The sequence below is a fragment of the Salmo salar genome, chromosome ssa23, assembly GCF_905237065.1.
Source record: "Salmo salar chromosome ssa23, Ssal_v3.1, whole genome shotgun sequence".
Taxonomy (NCBI): domain Eukaryota; kingdom Metazoa; phylum Chordata; class Actinopteri; order Salmoniformes; family Salmonidae; genus Salmo; species Salmo salar.
Window position 1 is genome coordinate 5,216,860 of NC_059464.1, and position 15,192 is coordinate 5,232,051.

Consider the following 15,192-nt stretch of genomic DNA (forward strand, 5'->3'; position numbering starts at 1 on the left):
TACGCACATAAAAACTGTGCATGGAAAGTTACTAGCTATGTTTCCATCCAATTGGCCACAGATTTCGATGTGAATATTCTAAAATCCACATGAAAACAATTTGCACATTTTCCCACCAGAGATGTGTTTTCATTAAATTGATTTATTGCAGATTAAAGGCTGTGCGTGATGACGTAGTGCACATAAAAATAACTTCTGCGGTTAAATTCCAATATACTGAATAAAAAATAAAAGTTTTTCAACTCTACTAATGGTTTTGTCACAAACAAATTTGCGTCGTGTAGCGAATGTGTCCTCTCTGGTCTTGGCGTGTGTCAACAACTCGCACTTGCAGATAGAGCCTACTACATTATGAGGTTATTATGGACAAAAGAGAGAGATTTGTTTTATTTGTCAAACGGCAGAGAAATATCGATTTTTAATACATTTTACCACAAAAAAAGATCACACCTTGTGTAGCATATTTGTTTTGTCAACATTTGGAAAGTTTACGGACATATTTTTATCAGGCCTGTCATGAAATCTTTATCCGATGTCGTCCTACTTTTCTCGCATAAAAACGACGGAAACCTTTCCAATAAATATCAAAGGTCTTATTCAGGTGACAGCAATGCTTGGCTGCAGTTTGACAAATAAAAAAAGTATTGCTCTTTTGTCCATAATAATAGCATAATGTAGGCTATATCCGCACTGTATCTGCGAGCTGTTGGCTATAGAGTCCACGTGCCAATACCAGAGTGTGCACACTTGCTATTTAACGCAAGATTTTTTTTATGAGAAAAACATCAGTACAATTGAAAATGCAATGGAAACCCATTTAACTTGTATTTTCTATTCAGTATATGAGAATATAACTACAAAATGTTTCTTTATGTGCACTGAATCATTACCTACAGCCTTTATCCTCTCTGGTGGGAAAATGCGCATATTGTTTTATGAGGATTTTTAAAATATTCTCAAGAAAATCTGTCAATTGGATGGAAACCTAGCTAGTGTAGTAGAATTATATTGACCATCTTCCATTTTTCATTGTAAGGCCTACCGGTAGGCCTATTGACTGGAGGAGAGACAGGGATTGACTCAAATTGGAATGGAACCATTCAAAAACGTAGAGGATATTTTTTCCCATGTGATTAGAAAACACTACATGTGAATGCCATAAGCCTAGACCATTTCAGAGGAGAAAGTGAATGTAATTATTTTTTTTCTGTCTTCAAAATCACAATATTTCGTTTCAACAGTTTTCAATATTTCCCCTGATTTGGGCAATATACCTATATAACATATGAGGTTTATGACATGTGACACAACATAGATTCATGTTAAGTTTCATAATAATCTCAATTGAATAACATTATTTATATGCACTGTAAGGTTATTAGGAGTGCACCTTGCTGTTTTCATCTTCGACAGATATTGTTAAGACAGTTTGACTGCAGAGCTCAATGATTTATTAACATGGATCCCTGCTATCAGGGTGTAACAAACACTTGACCTGATTTTATTCATATGGGCAATGACATAATGATATTTTGGACAAACCCGTGATGTGTGTGTGTGTGTGTGTGTGTGTGTGTGTGTGTGTGTGTGTGTGTGTGTGTGTGTGTGTGTGTGTGTGTGTGTGTGTGTGTGTGTGTTCGTGCGTGCGTGTGTCTCAACGTTGGCTCGTGAGCTCTCATTAACCGTTTGTTTGAGAGGGTTTGGTGGAGGGAGAAGAATATATATATAAATAAATATCTTCTCGCCAAGCGGTAGGTTTGTTTTAATTGACACTCACTAGGACTACAAGAAACAAGGAACAACCCCCATCTACCGGCAGAATCTCTGCTATCCTCTCCTCCTCCTCTCCTTTCCTCTCTTCTACAGGCCTGCAACCTTCTCAACACAAGGTTGGTTTCTATACCAGGACAGCGCATTATCAGCCTGAAGGTAACCTCAACTTTCACCTGAATTACACATTTTCACACAATTATTCGATGTGCTATACATTATATGCACATGGTTGCTTTTTTCCGAGGTGCGTGTGCAAAAGTTGTGCGTGTGTGTAAGCTATAAGACTTTGCATTAATAATGACGGATATAGTGAGCCGTGTAACTGAGCTTTGAGAAAGCCTATGTTGACGGATTGGCGATATTTCTTTTATTCACAAGGAAACAAAAGTCAGCATTGAGCCGCCCGTGGAATAGGTAAAATATAGCTGTCTTATCTGTCATTGTTTCGAATACAGTATGGTCATGGTCAACATTTTGTTTGAAAGAAATCAAGGTTGAAATTGAGAAGAAGCTGCACAGTACAGTGAACTGCATGATTCTCAGCAAAGCCGCAGCAAAATAGTGAAAAGGCACGAGAGGGAAAACGGACTAAAAAGGAATTCATAGTAGCGTAAATGTGTTGCCAATTCTCAAATGTCATGATAAATAGTCTTCTGGAGCCACCCAAATAATAGTAAAATAAGGAGGAATTCTGACAGGAATGGAAATACTTTTGTTGGCTCCTATATTTCATTTTATTTATTTTATTCTTCAAGAGACAAAAACCCGGCATGGTTAAGAACAATGCAGAGATGAATTCAACGCAAAATATAAAAGCCAACTCGTTTAAAGACCAATACATTAATTTCGTAAGAGGATAATTATATGTGTCGGAGTCACATATAAATTGCATCATCAATGGGCATTTCTTTTAAACATCATATAGCAGACGATTACGCATTTATACAGGCTAACGAAGAACCTGCTTATAGGCCTATAGACTTGTGAAATAGGCCTAGCTATAAACTAAGAGGGGATAACGTTAAATATCGATCTAAGTTTAAAAAACGAAATAGGTTGTTTTCCATTTCAGAGATGAACACTGGGAGAGCTCGTGCATGCACTGACGCATTTTAATCCCTTTTCACTTGGATGAAATGTCATTGCTGGAGGCCAGGGAGACACATGCATCTAGGGGCTATGTAACATTTCCTATTCCTTCTGAAGAAGCACAATGAAATAATAATAATAATAATAATAATAACATGGATCATTTTATTTTCTCAAATAAACAAGTAACAACAGCTATAGCCTACATTTTGTATAAGCGTTTTTAAATTAGGTGGGCCACTTCTGCGTGTTCTATGCTCTCTTGGGACCGCATAATAAACACTTCAAGTAAATGTCACACTGAACTGCACGTTTTCCGTTTTAGGTTTTCTTTGTCCAAGTGAAAATAATCCTGAGTCCTGAGTGCCTTTTTTTTTTTTACTTCAGTGGTATGAAACTGACAGAGCGCGAATTAACTCCGCTGCTGCTGTATAGCACATCCACCTCCTTTAAAGTTTAGACATTTACGCGCCGTGTTATCTAGGGGGGCCCAATTAAACACACGACTTCTGATCCCCGCGACAAAATGGAAATGTAACAGGTCTTAAAATGATTGGTGTTGGCGTGAGGAAGCGCACCTGCAACTTCATGGAGCTTTGGGAAGTCTAATGGTCCGGACTGTAAGGAGAGTTATCTTTTGTCCTCTGACACAAAACCTTTAATTCTCCCAGACGTGTTTTATTGTCTGTCAGGCCTCGGCCGGGAACATAGGCACAAAACGATACACACATTCGTTATAGATAATATAAATTACTTCTTCAACCAAATGCTATACAATCAATAAATATATTTTATGGAATTCAATATCTTAGATTAAGGTGCACAATTTAAATTTAAAAACAAAGAAACAAACCGATCTAGCAAATATCATGGGTGTGTGTTGTCACATTGGAGAGCGATGCCTGTCTGTCAATGTAAGGTGATAGTTTGAGTACAGAATGTTTAATTGGAGAGACGAGGGACATGCTAATGAAGAGTCAGTGGCGGATAATTAGTTTACGTTGATTTTAGGTTACTGTTTAATTTGAGAGCATTGATCTGGCTTTAAAAGCAGTAATTAGGGCCTACGTTACTTACACAGAATGCAGTCTACCACTGTCACTTCAACACATGCAGCTATATAACTCGACAATTCATATAAGCTAATGTCTTCTTAATTGGGATAGGCCTAACGTATTATGTTGGTTATCAGAAAAAGAGAAAAGGGCCTGGGATTTGTTCGTTTTAGAATGGGCCTATGTATTTGCCATGCACTATTTGAGGCATATTTATCGTATTATATAGGTCTAATATTATTTCGCAGGCCTACTAGTGTTTTGTAGGCTAAACTGGACATATGTTGGCTATGACACACACACATACACACAACATGTATTCTATAGTATTAATGAACCAGAATCCGGGTAAATTGAACCTTTTACCGATACAACTAATATTTTAAAAATCCAATCCAAAATGTTCAACTTTTTTTTGTTGTAAACATGTTATAGCCTTTCTTAGTTATTAGGCCTACACAGCACGCTCACAGGTAAATGACTATCACATTTAAAAATGCACGGCGGCAAAAAAATACATGACAAGGAAAGATATCACCCACACACAACTTTTTCACTTAAGACGTGCCTTTCCACTAGACGTTTCACATAAAGTTATGGAATCAAATTCAACAAGTGAGACTACTGAAACTCCATATTACATTTTATACAGATTAAAATTCGTTCAAATTACAATTCAATATCCAAGGTTTATCCTTCTAATTCAATCACACCAAGAGATTATGCAAATATCACTAAACCGTATCGTGTCACTGCGATTTAGACTCCACTAATGTCGTCCGATAACTAAAACCTATAGAAAAGAAAAGTAATGAAAATGTCAATAACCAAAGTGTCTCTCTCCACGCTCTCGCAGCCAGCATACACGGCGGGTTAGAGGGGAGAGTGACAGCTCTTTGTTGGTGAATAGAAATCAGTGGCATAGAGAGAGGGAACGACTCCTCCTACCAAATTATCCAAACTGGGCAGGCTTTTGCTCTCTTCACAAATAGGACACGGCTCTCCAACTCAGGCAGTCCCAATCTGACCTTCAAGCACACGGAACCCTATAACGTGAGATCGGTGCGGGACTGTCGAGAGAAAAACACCTAATCTAAACTTCTGCTATTTTAACCGTCCATCACCACCATCATCATCAGTGCATATACTGGCCACCGCCGGATCAGCTGGACTATACTTATTTTTTATTTTTTTTTACAAAACATTCAGGGGAGAGGAAATAATTTCTTCCTGCCTTGATTTCTCCCCGTCCCTCATCTCTCCACCACTTGCAGGGGAGGTGAGCTGAGCTGAGTGTGTCTCTTGTTTGTGTGTGTGAGTGTGTGTGTGTGTGTGTGTGCCTGTCTAACAGTCTAACAGCAGAGCCAGTCGGATGCTCTGAGCCTACGGGACGCAGAGCTGTATATGGAAGTTGTGGGCTGCAAGGCAGAAGCGAGCAGTTGCACATTGCGTCGTTCAGGAGCGGGAGCCATGCTGTTCCACGGGATCTCCGGTGACCACATCCAAGGCATCATGGAGGAGATGGAGAGGAGATCCAAAACCGACTCGCGCCTGGCCAAGGGCGTGCAGCTCAACGGAAGGGAATCGGTAAGAAAAATGAACTAAATGCAATGTTTTCTTTTCTTGTTCTGACATCCATGAAGATAAACACTTACATCCAAATGGGCATAAACTGTTTCAATGCAAGGAAATGCTTTATGAAGCTGTAGTTGGGCTAAGATAGCTGCAAGAAATAATCACTCGAAAGAAAATGTTGGGGTTAATATTGCGTTTACAGGTTCCTATATGGAAAAAAAATTTATTTAAGAACATGCATGTGTGTGGAAATGTTCATATGTAATAAAAATACATTCAGTTATCAACTAAACTAAGTGAAAGTGCATAAAGTAAAAGTGACAATTATTACTCACATTTTGCCAAATTGTTACACAATTTGTATTTTGAACAAATAACAAATTGCTGTTATTGATTATTTATATAATATATAGGCCTAATTAAACAGATATTACATAGATAGTTTGGATATTATTAGCATCTACATAATAATTTATTGTTATTATTATTATTAATTGTTGTTCTTTTGGCAGTAATGCTAAGTTATAGACGTGTGAAAGTAGGAGGACATAGCGCACCAGGCTGTCGATACAGCTTATTTTAAATGTGCAATGAAGCGTAATTAATTATTCTTTGTCATTGTAATACATTTATGTATACAGGCTCCATTTGTTAGATAAATTGAATGCAGTTACTCCCTAAACACAACGGGCCCTGCATGTTGACACATTTTCAGCTCCGCAGGAATTTCTTGGGATTTGCTTTAAAACCGAACTGTCATATATAGGCTACTTAAGAAAGTCTAACGATCGTTCTACTATTTATTTCTTTTTAAGAAAATGGTGCCATGCTCATATTAGGCTAATATGTAATTTTTCAGATATGTTACAGTTTTATCACACACAAGCCAAACCCCACATGGAAAGAATAGTCCTCACCACATGCGCAGGATGTGAGCAATGCATTTCCACATGTATTAATATTCCCCTCCTCTCCAGACCATGCCTTCGATGGGACCGGAGAAGCCCGCGTTGTGTGCTGGCTGTGGAGGCAAAATCTCGGATAGATATTACCTACTTGCTGTGGATAAACAGTGGCACCTGCGGTGCCTCAAATGCTGTGAATGTAAACAACATTTGGAGTCAGAACTCACGTGTTTTGCCAAGGATGGCAGCATCTACTGCAAGGAGGATTACTACAGGTAAGAAAGCATACGGTTATGAATTGTTGTTTTTCTATAGGCCTAGTGAAATTATTGATTTTAATATTCGACGATTGAACACACACGCGCTCTCTCCCTGTGTGTTTGGCATTAGGCCTGTCATACAAACTATTGTTAATGTCTGAAACAATAGACCTATAAACACAAACACAGGCCACAGAACATTTGAAATAGGCTGTAGGTTAAATGTACGCACAGAAGGCGTATTGGTTCGATCAGCTATAGCTTTGGCATATTCAACAAGTCACACAAGGAAGGCCCCATATAATGCATCTACTACATGGAAATATAAATAGCTGTAATAGCCAAGCAGCCTAAATATGAGGCAATCTGTCGTCTCTTGGCCATGCTGCAAATGCGAGGTGTTATTATAGGCCTGCGGATGGAGGTTATGACATTACAAGCAAACTGCTGAATAAAAACACAGTAAGAACATGGAGTTATATTTTTATGTAGCCACTCGCGGTGTGTGTTTGTGTTCCATTTTTTCAATCCTGTTTTGAGTGTTTTAGAAGTGTTATGTCTGGGCGTGTTTTTAAAGAATTGCGTCCTTGTTTCAGAAGGTTCTCAGTGCAGAGGTGTGCGCGTTGCCACCTCGGGATATCGGCATCGGAGATGGTGATGCGTGCGCGGGACTCGGTGTACCATCTGAGCTGCTTCACGTGCACCACGTGCAACAAGACCCTGACCACCGGCGACCACTTCGGCATGAAGGACAGCCTGGTGTACTGCCGGGTCCACTTCGAGACCATAGCCCAGGGAGAGTACCCACACCCAGGCCTCAACTACTCCGAGCTGGCGGCTAAAGGGGGAGGTCTGGCGCTGCCTTACTTCAATGGCACTGGGACAGCTCAGAAGGGAAGGCCTCGCAAGAGGAAGAGCCCCGCCATGGGCATAGACATCGCCAGCTACAACTCAGGTGAGGAGACGGAGAGGAGTTGCTGTTTGGGGAGTTGTACGGGGGAATTGATGCTATTGCGCTGTTTGAAAATAACGTTTCGGTGGGGATGTTTTGATTAGGGCCTATAACCTGTTGTTAGGCTACATGCTAACTAACCAACCCATGACGCGCGCTGTTGAACTGAATAGAAAAGAGTATGTCGAATATGGAGATTTCATTAATTTTTTGGCTTGATCCGTGTTTCAGGGCCTCATCTCCGTAGTCCTACACCAAAAGCAATTTTAACCAAAAAAGGGGGGACAAGAAAGAGAACAATTAGCCATTCCACACCTTGGAAGATGTCTGCTATGAATGTGTGCTCTGTTCATGAAGTAGCGTATTTGCATTTCTCCTCTTTAGGCTAAATTGCTTGCTGTCAAAATTGATCCAAAATTTACCCCCAGTTAACCATTAGATTTACTTTTATAGCCTAATTATGGCTCTCATTAGGTCATCGAATTTGTAAAATGGGTACACACATGAACTTGAACCAGTGACCTAAGCACGTGCAGGGGGTAAAAGTAATTTGGGCTCAACTATTTAAAATGTCGCCTTTCGTCTTTCTTGGGGGAAGTTGCCTCCTCGTTATACATTACAGGTAATTTTACATTTAAAAACTGGCATTGAGAAGGTGAATGTTATAATCTAACCAACCCCGCGGCGTCTCTTTTGTTGTCGCTTTTTACAATTAGTGTCCGGTTGAGAAAGTTTGTCACTGTGTGCCAAATTTGTTCTGTTCTCCATGCATGGAGAGGAATAAGGGTAATCTGCGTGTTAAATAATTGTTCTGCATTAATTGAAGGTGATGTAGGAATCCCTGCCTTCCAACCACTGAATCATACTCGGAAGGTCAGCACAGTTCTCAGAAACAGAGTGAGTGAGATGGAGCGGGATACAAAAAAACCTAAACAAACAAGCAACAACATTACATCCTCTCCAGTATCTAACGTTATATAAAAATGAATTTGAATTGTTTTCATGCGATGCTTTTGTCATGTCTTCTAATATGGTCTATCCCAAGCCTAATATGTTATGTTTCTTGGACTACTGTATTTTGCTTTAATAACGACAAGGGTGGTAATGGTTCTTTTCTCAAGACTATTTCATTTCAGAAACATGCCCATATGCCCCTTAATTTGATTTCTGTTTTGCATTTATGTTCAGCTGTAGATGTTGTGCTCTTTCCATACTTAAAGCACTTTTGGTTGCACTGCAAATACATTTGATTGGATTTAGCTCTGAATTAAATCCTTGCTTTTGTCTATAGCATTCAAAAAACATTTCATTAGGTATAATCAGAAATTGCCTGTCTTTCACAGTCAGTTTTGAGCAAAAATGTTGATATTGTCTATATCCGGTTTAATGTTTAGGTTCCATCGACTCTATATGCCTATAGCCTACGTCTTTAGATAATTATTCCATGCGGTCAGTCCCATGTCGATCTTGCAGTTGGTATACCTACTCAGCATGTTTTGTTAGCGACCCCTGGTGGGTAGTTGTAGAAATAAAGGCACTCAGCAAGCAATCATAGCTGAGGAAAATGGGATACCCAAGATTTAAAGATTTAGATGTTGTTTTATTGCAGTGCTTTTAAGATGCTTGTCTAACATGAATTAAGATGCATATTTGACATCTGAAAATAAGTGTTTTAAGTTACAAGTTACTGATGAAATATGAGTAGTAGTCTTGGACTATGGCCAAGATTAATTTGAAAAATAAATTGATTCTGTAGCCCAGAGATATTTAATCCTAAATTGATCTGTGTTCATGTTTAGTTCTGTATCAACGAAACGTCTAGTTTGGGTCTGTGAAACCAGCACTAAAGTCTGCCATTTGAACTGTGTTTTGCATTTGCAGGGGGCGGAAATATCAAGATAGGTGTCTTGAATATATTAACCACCTGCTATAGCCTTTGTCCTCTTTTATTAGTCAGAGATTTAGAGATGACCGCTTTAGGTAATAGGCCTATAGTAGAATGAGTAAAGTCTGTTATAGGAATATGCTTTAAGCATGTCTGCTGGATGTGTTGAAAATAATAGTCTTTTGATCATGGCATCGCAATCAATTATTTTAAATATTATCCAATAAACATAGGACAGAATATTAGTATGGTGCATATTGGAAGTAGAGATGACATTTTAATGACAAGTCATTATTGCTTTCTTTAAGCATAGAGGAGTAGAAATGCTAACTAGACCAAATTGACGACTGATCAACTCCTACTGTAGATATGGATCTGCTTTACATACTTTCTATAAGGGGTTTGTGTCCGTTACATTTTGAATAACTTATGTATGATTCAATGAAAGATTTCATTCAATCTTAACTGAAAATGATGGCCAGGTTATGGCCATTTTATGCCTTTAATTCCTGTTCAATGGAATCATCATAACCTTATCCTAACCCTGATCGGATGTGCTGTATCTTTCTATAACTAACAACCTTGATTTTGGGAGTGCTGTCTATGTTGTCAACTCAGGATTATATTTACGAGGACCAACAGCACCCCACTTTTTGTTTGAAGAATTATACTGCAATGCACACTTTACCACAGTATATCTGTTCTAACTTTGCAACCCCTCCTTCTCCTCCTCTTGGACAGGTTGTAATGAGAACGATGGAGACCACCTGGACCGTGACCAGGCCTACCCTCCCTCCCAGAAGACCAAGCGCATGCGCACCTCCTTCAAGCACCACCAGCTCCGCACCATGAAGTCCTACTTTGCTATCAACCACAACCCCGACGCCAAGGACCTCAAACAGCTTGCCCAGAAGACAGGCCTCACCAAAAGAGTTCTACAGGTAAGCAGCAGCCATTGCCCTCATTTCTGACCTCTTGACCTAGTATGACATCATCACTCTATATCCCCCAGTCCATTGTCTGTTCTCACATTTGACCATCAGTTCCATTCAAGTCCATTGAAATCATCTTTTTTTTATACAATTTTTTTCATTGGTTTTCTACCGATGTTGTATGGAATGTTGTTAGGCACCAGGTTCCTTGATGTACTGTATGAAGGAGATGTATGGTATTTGTAGTGTTTAGGGTTTCTAGACATATAATTCATCCACGTATCACTCCCAATCTCCCTGGGTCAGTGGTGGGAAGAGTAATTTAAGAGAGAGTGCACAAGTCTGTAAGGATCTTTTACAAAATAAAAATACTCTTTCAGCTGGTCATTTCTCATTTGGTTTCTACTCCCTGAGCCCAAAATAATGGCGTCAAAAACAGTTTGTAGGTATTGTTCTTTACTCTTTCTACTCTACGGGGAGAGTCAGGTAGTGGACAACACTGTGATGTCATAACCATTGCATTTTATTAGAAAGAAAGAAAAGAGACAAAGAAAATAAGTTAATAAATTAGACATAAACATAAAGTAAAAGCCATTGGATTGGATTTGCAGGTATGGTTCCAAAACGCAAGAGCCAAATTCAGAAGGAACGTTTTGCGACAGGAGAATGGTAATGACAAGGCCGACGGCACGTCACTCCCGCCGCCCTCGTCCGACAGCGGCGCTCTGACGCCCCCCTCCAGTGCGGCCACACTAACAGACCTGACCAATCCCTCTATCACTGTAGTGACCTCCGTCACATCTAGTTTGGACAGCCATGATTCGGGGAGCCCCTCACAGACTACCTTGACAAACCTTTTCTAGCAAGCTCTACAACTCTAAGCTCTTAACTCATTTATGTTTTTTCCCCTAATTTGCATTTACATTTTTTGAAACACCTTTAACGAAAACAGAGACAGTTCTGTGGATACAGGAAGTACTGTACTGTACCCAACAAAAAAGCAACAAGATCAACAAGAACAACTACAGCAACATTTAAACAGGAGGAAATGATGTTGATGTGTAGCATTTGCAACCGCTTGGCAGCTGTTTGTAGTCAACGTATTTAGTGATTGGTTTTGTGTAGAGGACATTTTGAATCTGGACGGCATTGAACAATTATGAAGAGGGTTCAACAATCTTGGACCGAGCCCAAATGGAACTATTTAAAATGGGAAAAGTATATTATTTTTACTTTATTTTATTTCATTTGGTCATTTGATTGAGTCTAAATTTATCCGTCCCTGATAATTAATGTATTATTTACTGATCAATACATTTCAAATCATTAATATTTTGCTCTAGAAATGTGTATGTTAGCACTATCCTATTTAAGACACATTAAGGTATTTCGTTTTTTCGAAATCGTTGGAATCATACATTCGCAGAATACGCTGTAAAATATAATTCAGAGTTATCCTGGACCTAACAAAACACTGGATTATTTTATGGATTAGTAATTCTAATCTCTAAATTGCATTGTATACATTACAAGAACCCGGACAATACAACTCAAATGCCAGGTGGCTGCTGTGACCTCAACATGCATTTTGTCTTGACACACCTCAACTGTGAAAACAATCAATAACAACGGAACAAATCTATAGATCTGTACAGTGGTAACTGTCAAAGATGTAATGCAGTAACATTGATATTAGAAAGAGTTCCACAATAGAAATCAGTGAGTGAAATTCTGATTGGGACATAGTTTAATCGGCACTGTTTGAAAGGATTGTTTCCATGACAGTGCACTTTTTCTAATCTGCTGGCCTAATTTTACATAACAACACACAAATTGATTTTTTTAAAATATGGATTCAATGTGCCCGTAGAATTACTGTTAAATAAAATGCTGCCCATCATTTTGCTCAGGGTAAAGAAGGGTTGATTTAAAAAAAAGGGAAAAGGGAGGAGGATAAAAAGTGAGGGATGACAATGTGGCAGATTAGAGGCGTAGAGCTGACAGAAACTTTACAATGACCTCAGAAACCTGGAGATGGTAGAAGACAGGCAGCCAGTGGGACAAATAAATCATCCTCCATGTTCACGTTAGGCCATATTTATACTTTATTTACGATCACTTGCCACTGAACAGACCAAAAACATGTTTCCTCTCGATGAATTAAGAGAAAGAAAGAGAAGCAGTCCTTCTGCAGGGTTCTAACATTTTAAATTAGTATTTTTTTGTCTTCTGGGCCAGCTGTTTAAGGGCGTTGGCGTTGGGGTTGTGGTTGATAGCAAAGCAGGACTACATAGTGCGGATTAAGAGAAAGAAAGAGAAGGAGTTCTTGCTGCTGGGTTAAAACATTTTATTGTAATTGTCACTATTTGTTCTATTGTAGAACAAAGCGTTATTCTCAATCTACTTGATGAAGTAGATGCCTAACTCAGTTCTACTATGTGCCTTATGAAATAACTTGGAAGAAAGTTTGTGAACTTCAGGATTATATGTGTTGTTTGTTAACTGATTCACATACTTGTGACGCCTCACTAGTTTTGTACTGTTTTACATCTTATTTCTGAAGATCTTTTTATGGTGTATCCTGTTAAAAGGGGGCAGCGATGTCATAGAAAGCGTTTGTGCACTCTTTCAGATATAGTTGGTTAATCCAAGAATCTTATAAATTGATTTTCGTGTTAATAGTTCAGTACAGTAAGTGTTCTATCAAGATTGTCCATGTTTCCCTGTTTCTTGATAAAGATGGTGTATAGAAACTATTTCCCCTTAAATATTTATGGACCAAACGGTTGTTATATATCTTATTAAATTTGTGTGAATAAAAATACTTTGCTTTAAATGAGTTTTTTATTTTTCATTACACTTGCCATTTTTGTGTTGTTCCTTAGATACTGTTTTATTTTTTACTCACATCAACAAATGAAAAAGCATTCAATGATTGATTGACCAATCAAAACAAGCGTTCCACATTTTTACTCTTATTTTAATTTCCTATTTCATGGTGTTTACAGTTTTAAAGTAATGCCCCATTGATTTGCACCTAAACCAAGTAGTCAAAAATTATGAAAATTGCTTTTTAATGCATGAATATGGCTATAACTTTTTAAAATTGAAAAAGGAATGCTGCAAAGCCCACATTGATTGATATATCTATGTAGAGCTAAAGTGAAGAGTAAATGCAGACCCATAAAGCCAGGTTGCTCTGTAGTTAATATATTGTTACTCTATGATTTCTTTCAGGGAGAACAAATCTTGGGGCATTACAGCCAAACTTCCCGACGTTTGAAAATTCCCTAAAGTATTAAGAGAAGGGGAATTCCTCACCATTGAAGACAAAGACAATATTAGGATAAGACCATAGAATAGAGAAAAAAATTTACAAAAACAAAAACATGTTTTAGTCCAAAACAACAAAATAAATATTTTAAACGTTTTTCCTGAACATTTGAATCCAACTACAGAGGATAATAGTGTGTGATTACTGATATCCTTATGAAAAAAGACTTGTCTGCTCTTTGTATTGGAATGCCATTCACACACAGTGGAATAAAGTTGTATAGTAACAGTTGTATATAGCAGAGCAGCCTGGCAGCACAGGAGATACAGTGGGATTAAAAGACAGCAGACCTTAAACAACACTACAGGACACGAACACACAGAGACACACACCCACTCCCCTCCCTTACCCCACACACTCCCAACCCCACCCTCTACAGAATCGGCTTACTCTATGAAAAAAGTTATTTTGTCACAAATGTAATTTTGTAAACACATGGCCTCCTTGAAACTTGGGAGCAGGACGGCCATCAAACGGGCTGATGAAGAGGACTGCAGAATTGTCGCTTTGCGATCTGGCTTCACTAAGGAAAAGAGGACGTAACAAACAAACAAAAAAAGATGAAAAAGATTCCCATTTTGCATGCACCTCATCTTGATAACATTATCCTTGAGATGTATTTTATGATTTTGTTTGATGCATTGTATTTGTATCATTCATTGTCAGCTGTGAAATAAACCCTGTGAAAAGCCTGTCCCTGATCCTGATCATGCCCACATATTTTATGGTGGAAAATGAATTGTCATTGTGAGGACATGGATGGATTGTAATGCTTGAAACCTATTTATGCATGTACATGAAATTCAGCTAACCAAGGACAATATTAACAATACAATTATTATCTGATTTCAATATTGTGGTTATTCTTACGTTCTTGGTTACTATGCAGCATTACTTTCAATTACACAACCAGCACATGTAATTCCTAAGTGTGTGATTACTGATAATACTGTAGATTACATTCATTAGATGTAGCTATTTACGATCTGTTTTCTGTTCAATTACATTTTCTAAGTTCTGGATGGAGTCCATTCAGACTCCTGACAAATGTGGGCACTACATTTCATTCTAGAGATAAACAACAATTATATTTGACTACCCGCGTCTCACGAATCACATTGCGTGGACTTTAGCAGCAACATGATCCCACCGCTTTACCCTGGTTCCTTCAGTGTGGTGTACTTACTGCTCTATGATGAATGCTACATATCCATGTTAGGAAAGAGTGAGACAGAGGGGAGCAGAGGGCCGGGATTGGAGGGAGGGAGGGAGGGGAACGGTGGTGCCACATGGGGCCTAGTAAAACAGCTCGCTGTTGAATTCCAACAACGTAGGAAACAGCAAACGCTACAGACAAGTCCAAGCCTAAACCTCACTCACTGGGGTGCCGGCCGTGCTGTTTTTCCATGCCCGGGTGGTGGACGGTTTACAC

The 15,192-nt window shown here is 38.7% G+C and overlaps 1 protein-coding gene across 3 annotated transcripts; it reads left to right on the forward strand.

The window, feature by feature from the left end:
• Positions 1-1,687: 1,687 nt before the first annotated feature.
• Positions 1,688-14,612, forward strand: LOC106583981 (LIM/homeobox protein Lhx9). 3 transcript variants are annotated; one of them, XM_014168706.2, is made up of 6 exons: positions 1,688-1,929; positions 5,192-5,504; positions 6,470-6,672; positions 7,254-7,612; positions 10,236-10,435; positions 11,038-13,262. In XM_014168706.2, exons 2-6 carry the CDS (start codon positions 5,322-5,324, stop codon positions 11,287-11,289), a joined length of 1,197 nt encoding a protein of 398 aa, XP_014024181.1. In that variant the 5' UTR covers positions 1,688-1,929; positions 5,192-5,321; the 3' UTR covers positions 11,290-13,262. The 3 variants fall into 3 exon arrangements, with proteins under 3 accessions (XP_014024181.1, XP_014024182.1, XP_014024184.1); XM_014168707.2 differs by lacking the exon at positions 1,688-1,929 and having other exon boundaries at positions 4,829-5,504; positions 7,257-7,612; XM_014168709.2 differs by lacking the exons at positions 1,688-1,929; positions 11,038-13,262 and adding an exon at positions 13,664-14,612 and having other exon boundaries at positions 4,893-5,504.
• Positions 14,613-15,192: the final 580 nt, after the last annotated feature.

Bases quoted from the DNA above. Each gene is read 5' to 3' on its own strand.
- LOC106583981 (XM_014168706.2), top strand. From the start codon at position 5,322: ATGGAAGTTGTGGGCTGCAAGGCAGAAGCGAGCAGTTGCACATTGCGT. The intron at 6,673-7,253 runs GTAAGAAAGCAT...TCCTTGTTTCAG, and splicing joins TGCAAGGAGGATTACTACAG to AAGGTTCTCAGTGCAGAGGT. The intron at 7,613-10,235 runs GTGAGGAGACGG...CCTCTTGGACAG, and splicing joins CATCGCCAGCTACAACTCAG to GTTGTAATGAGAACGATGGA.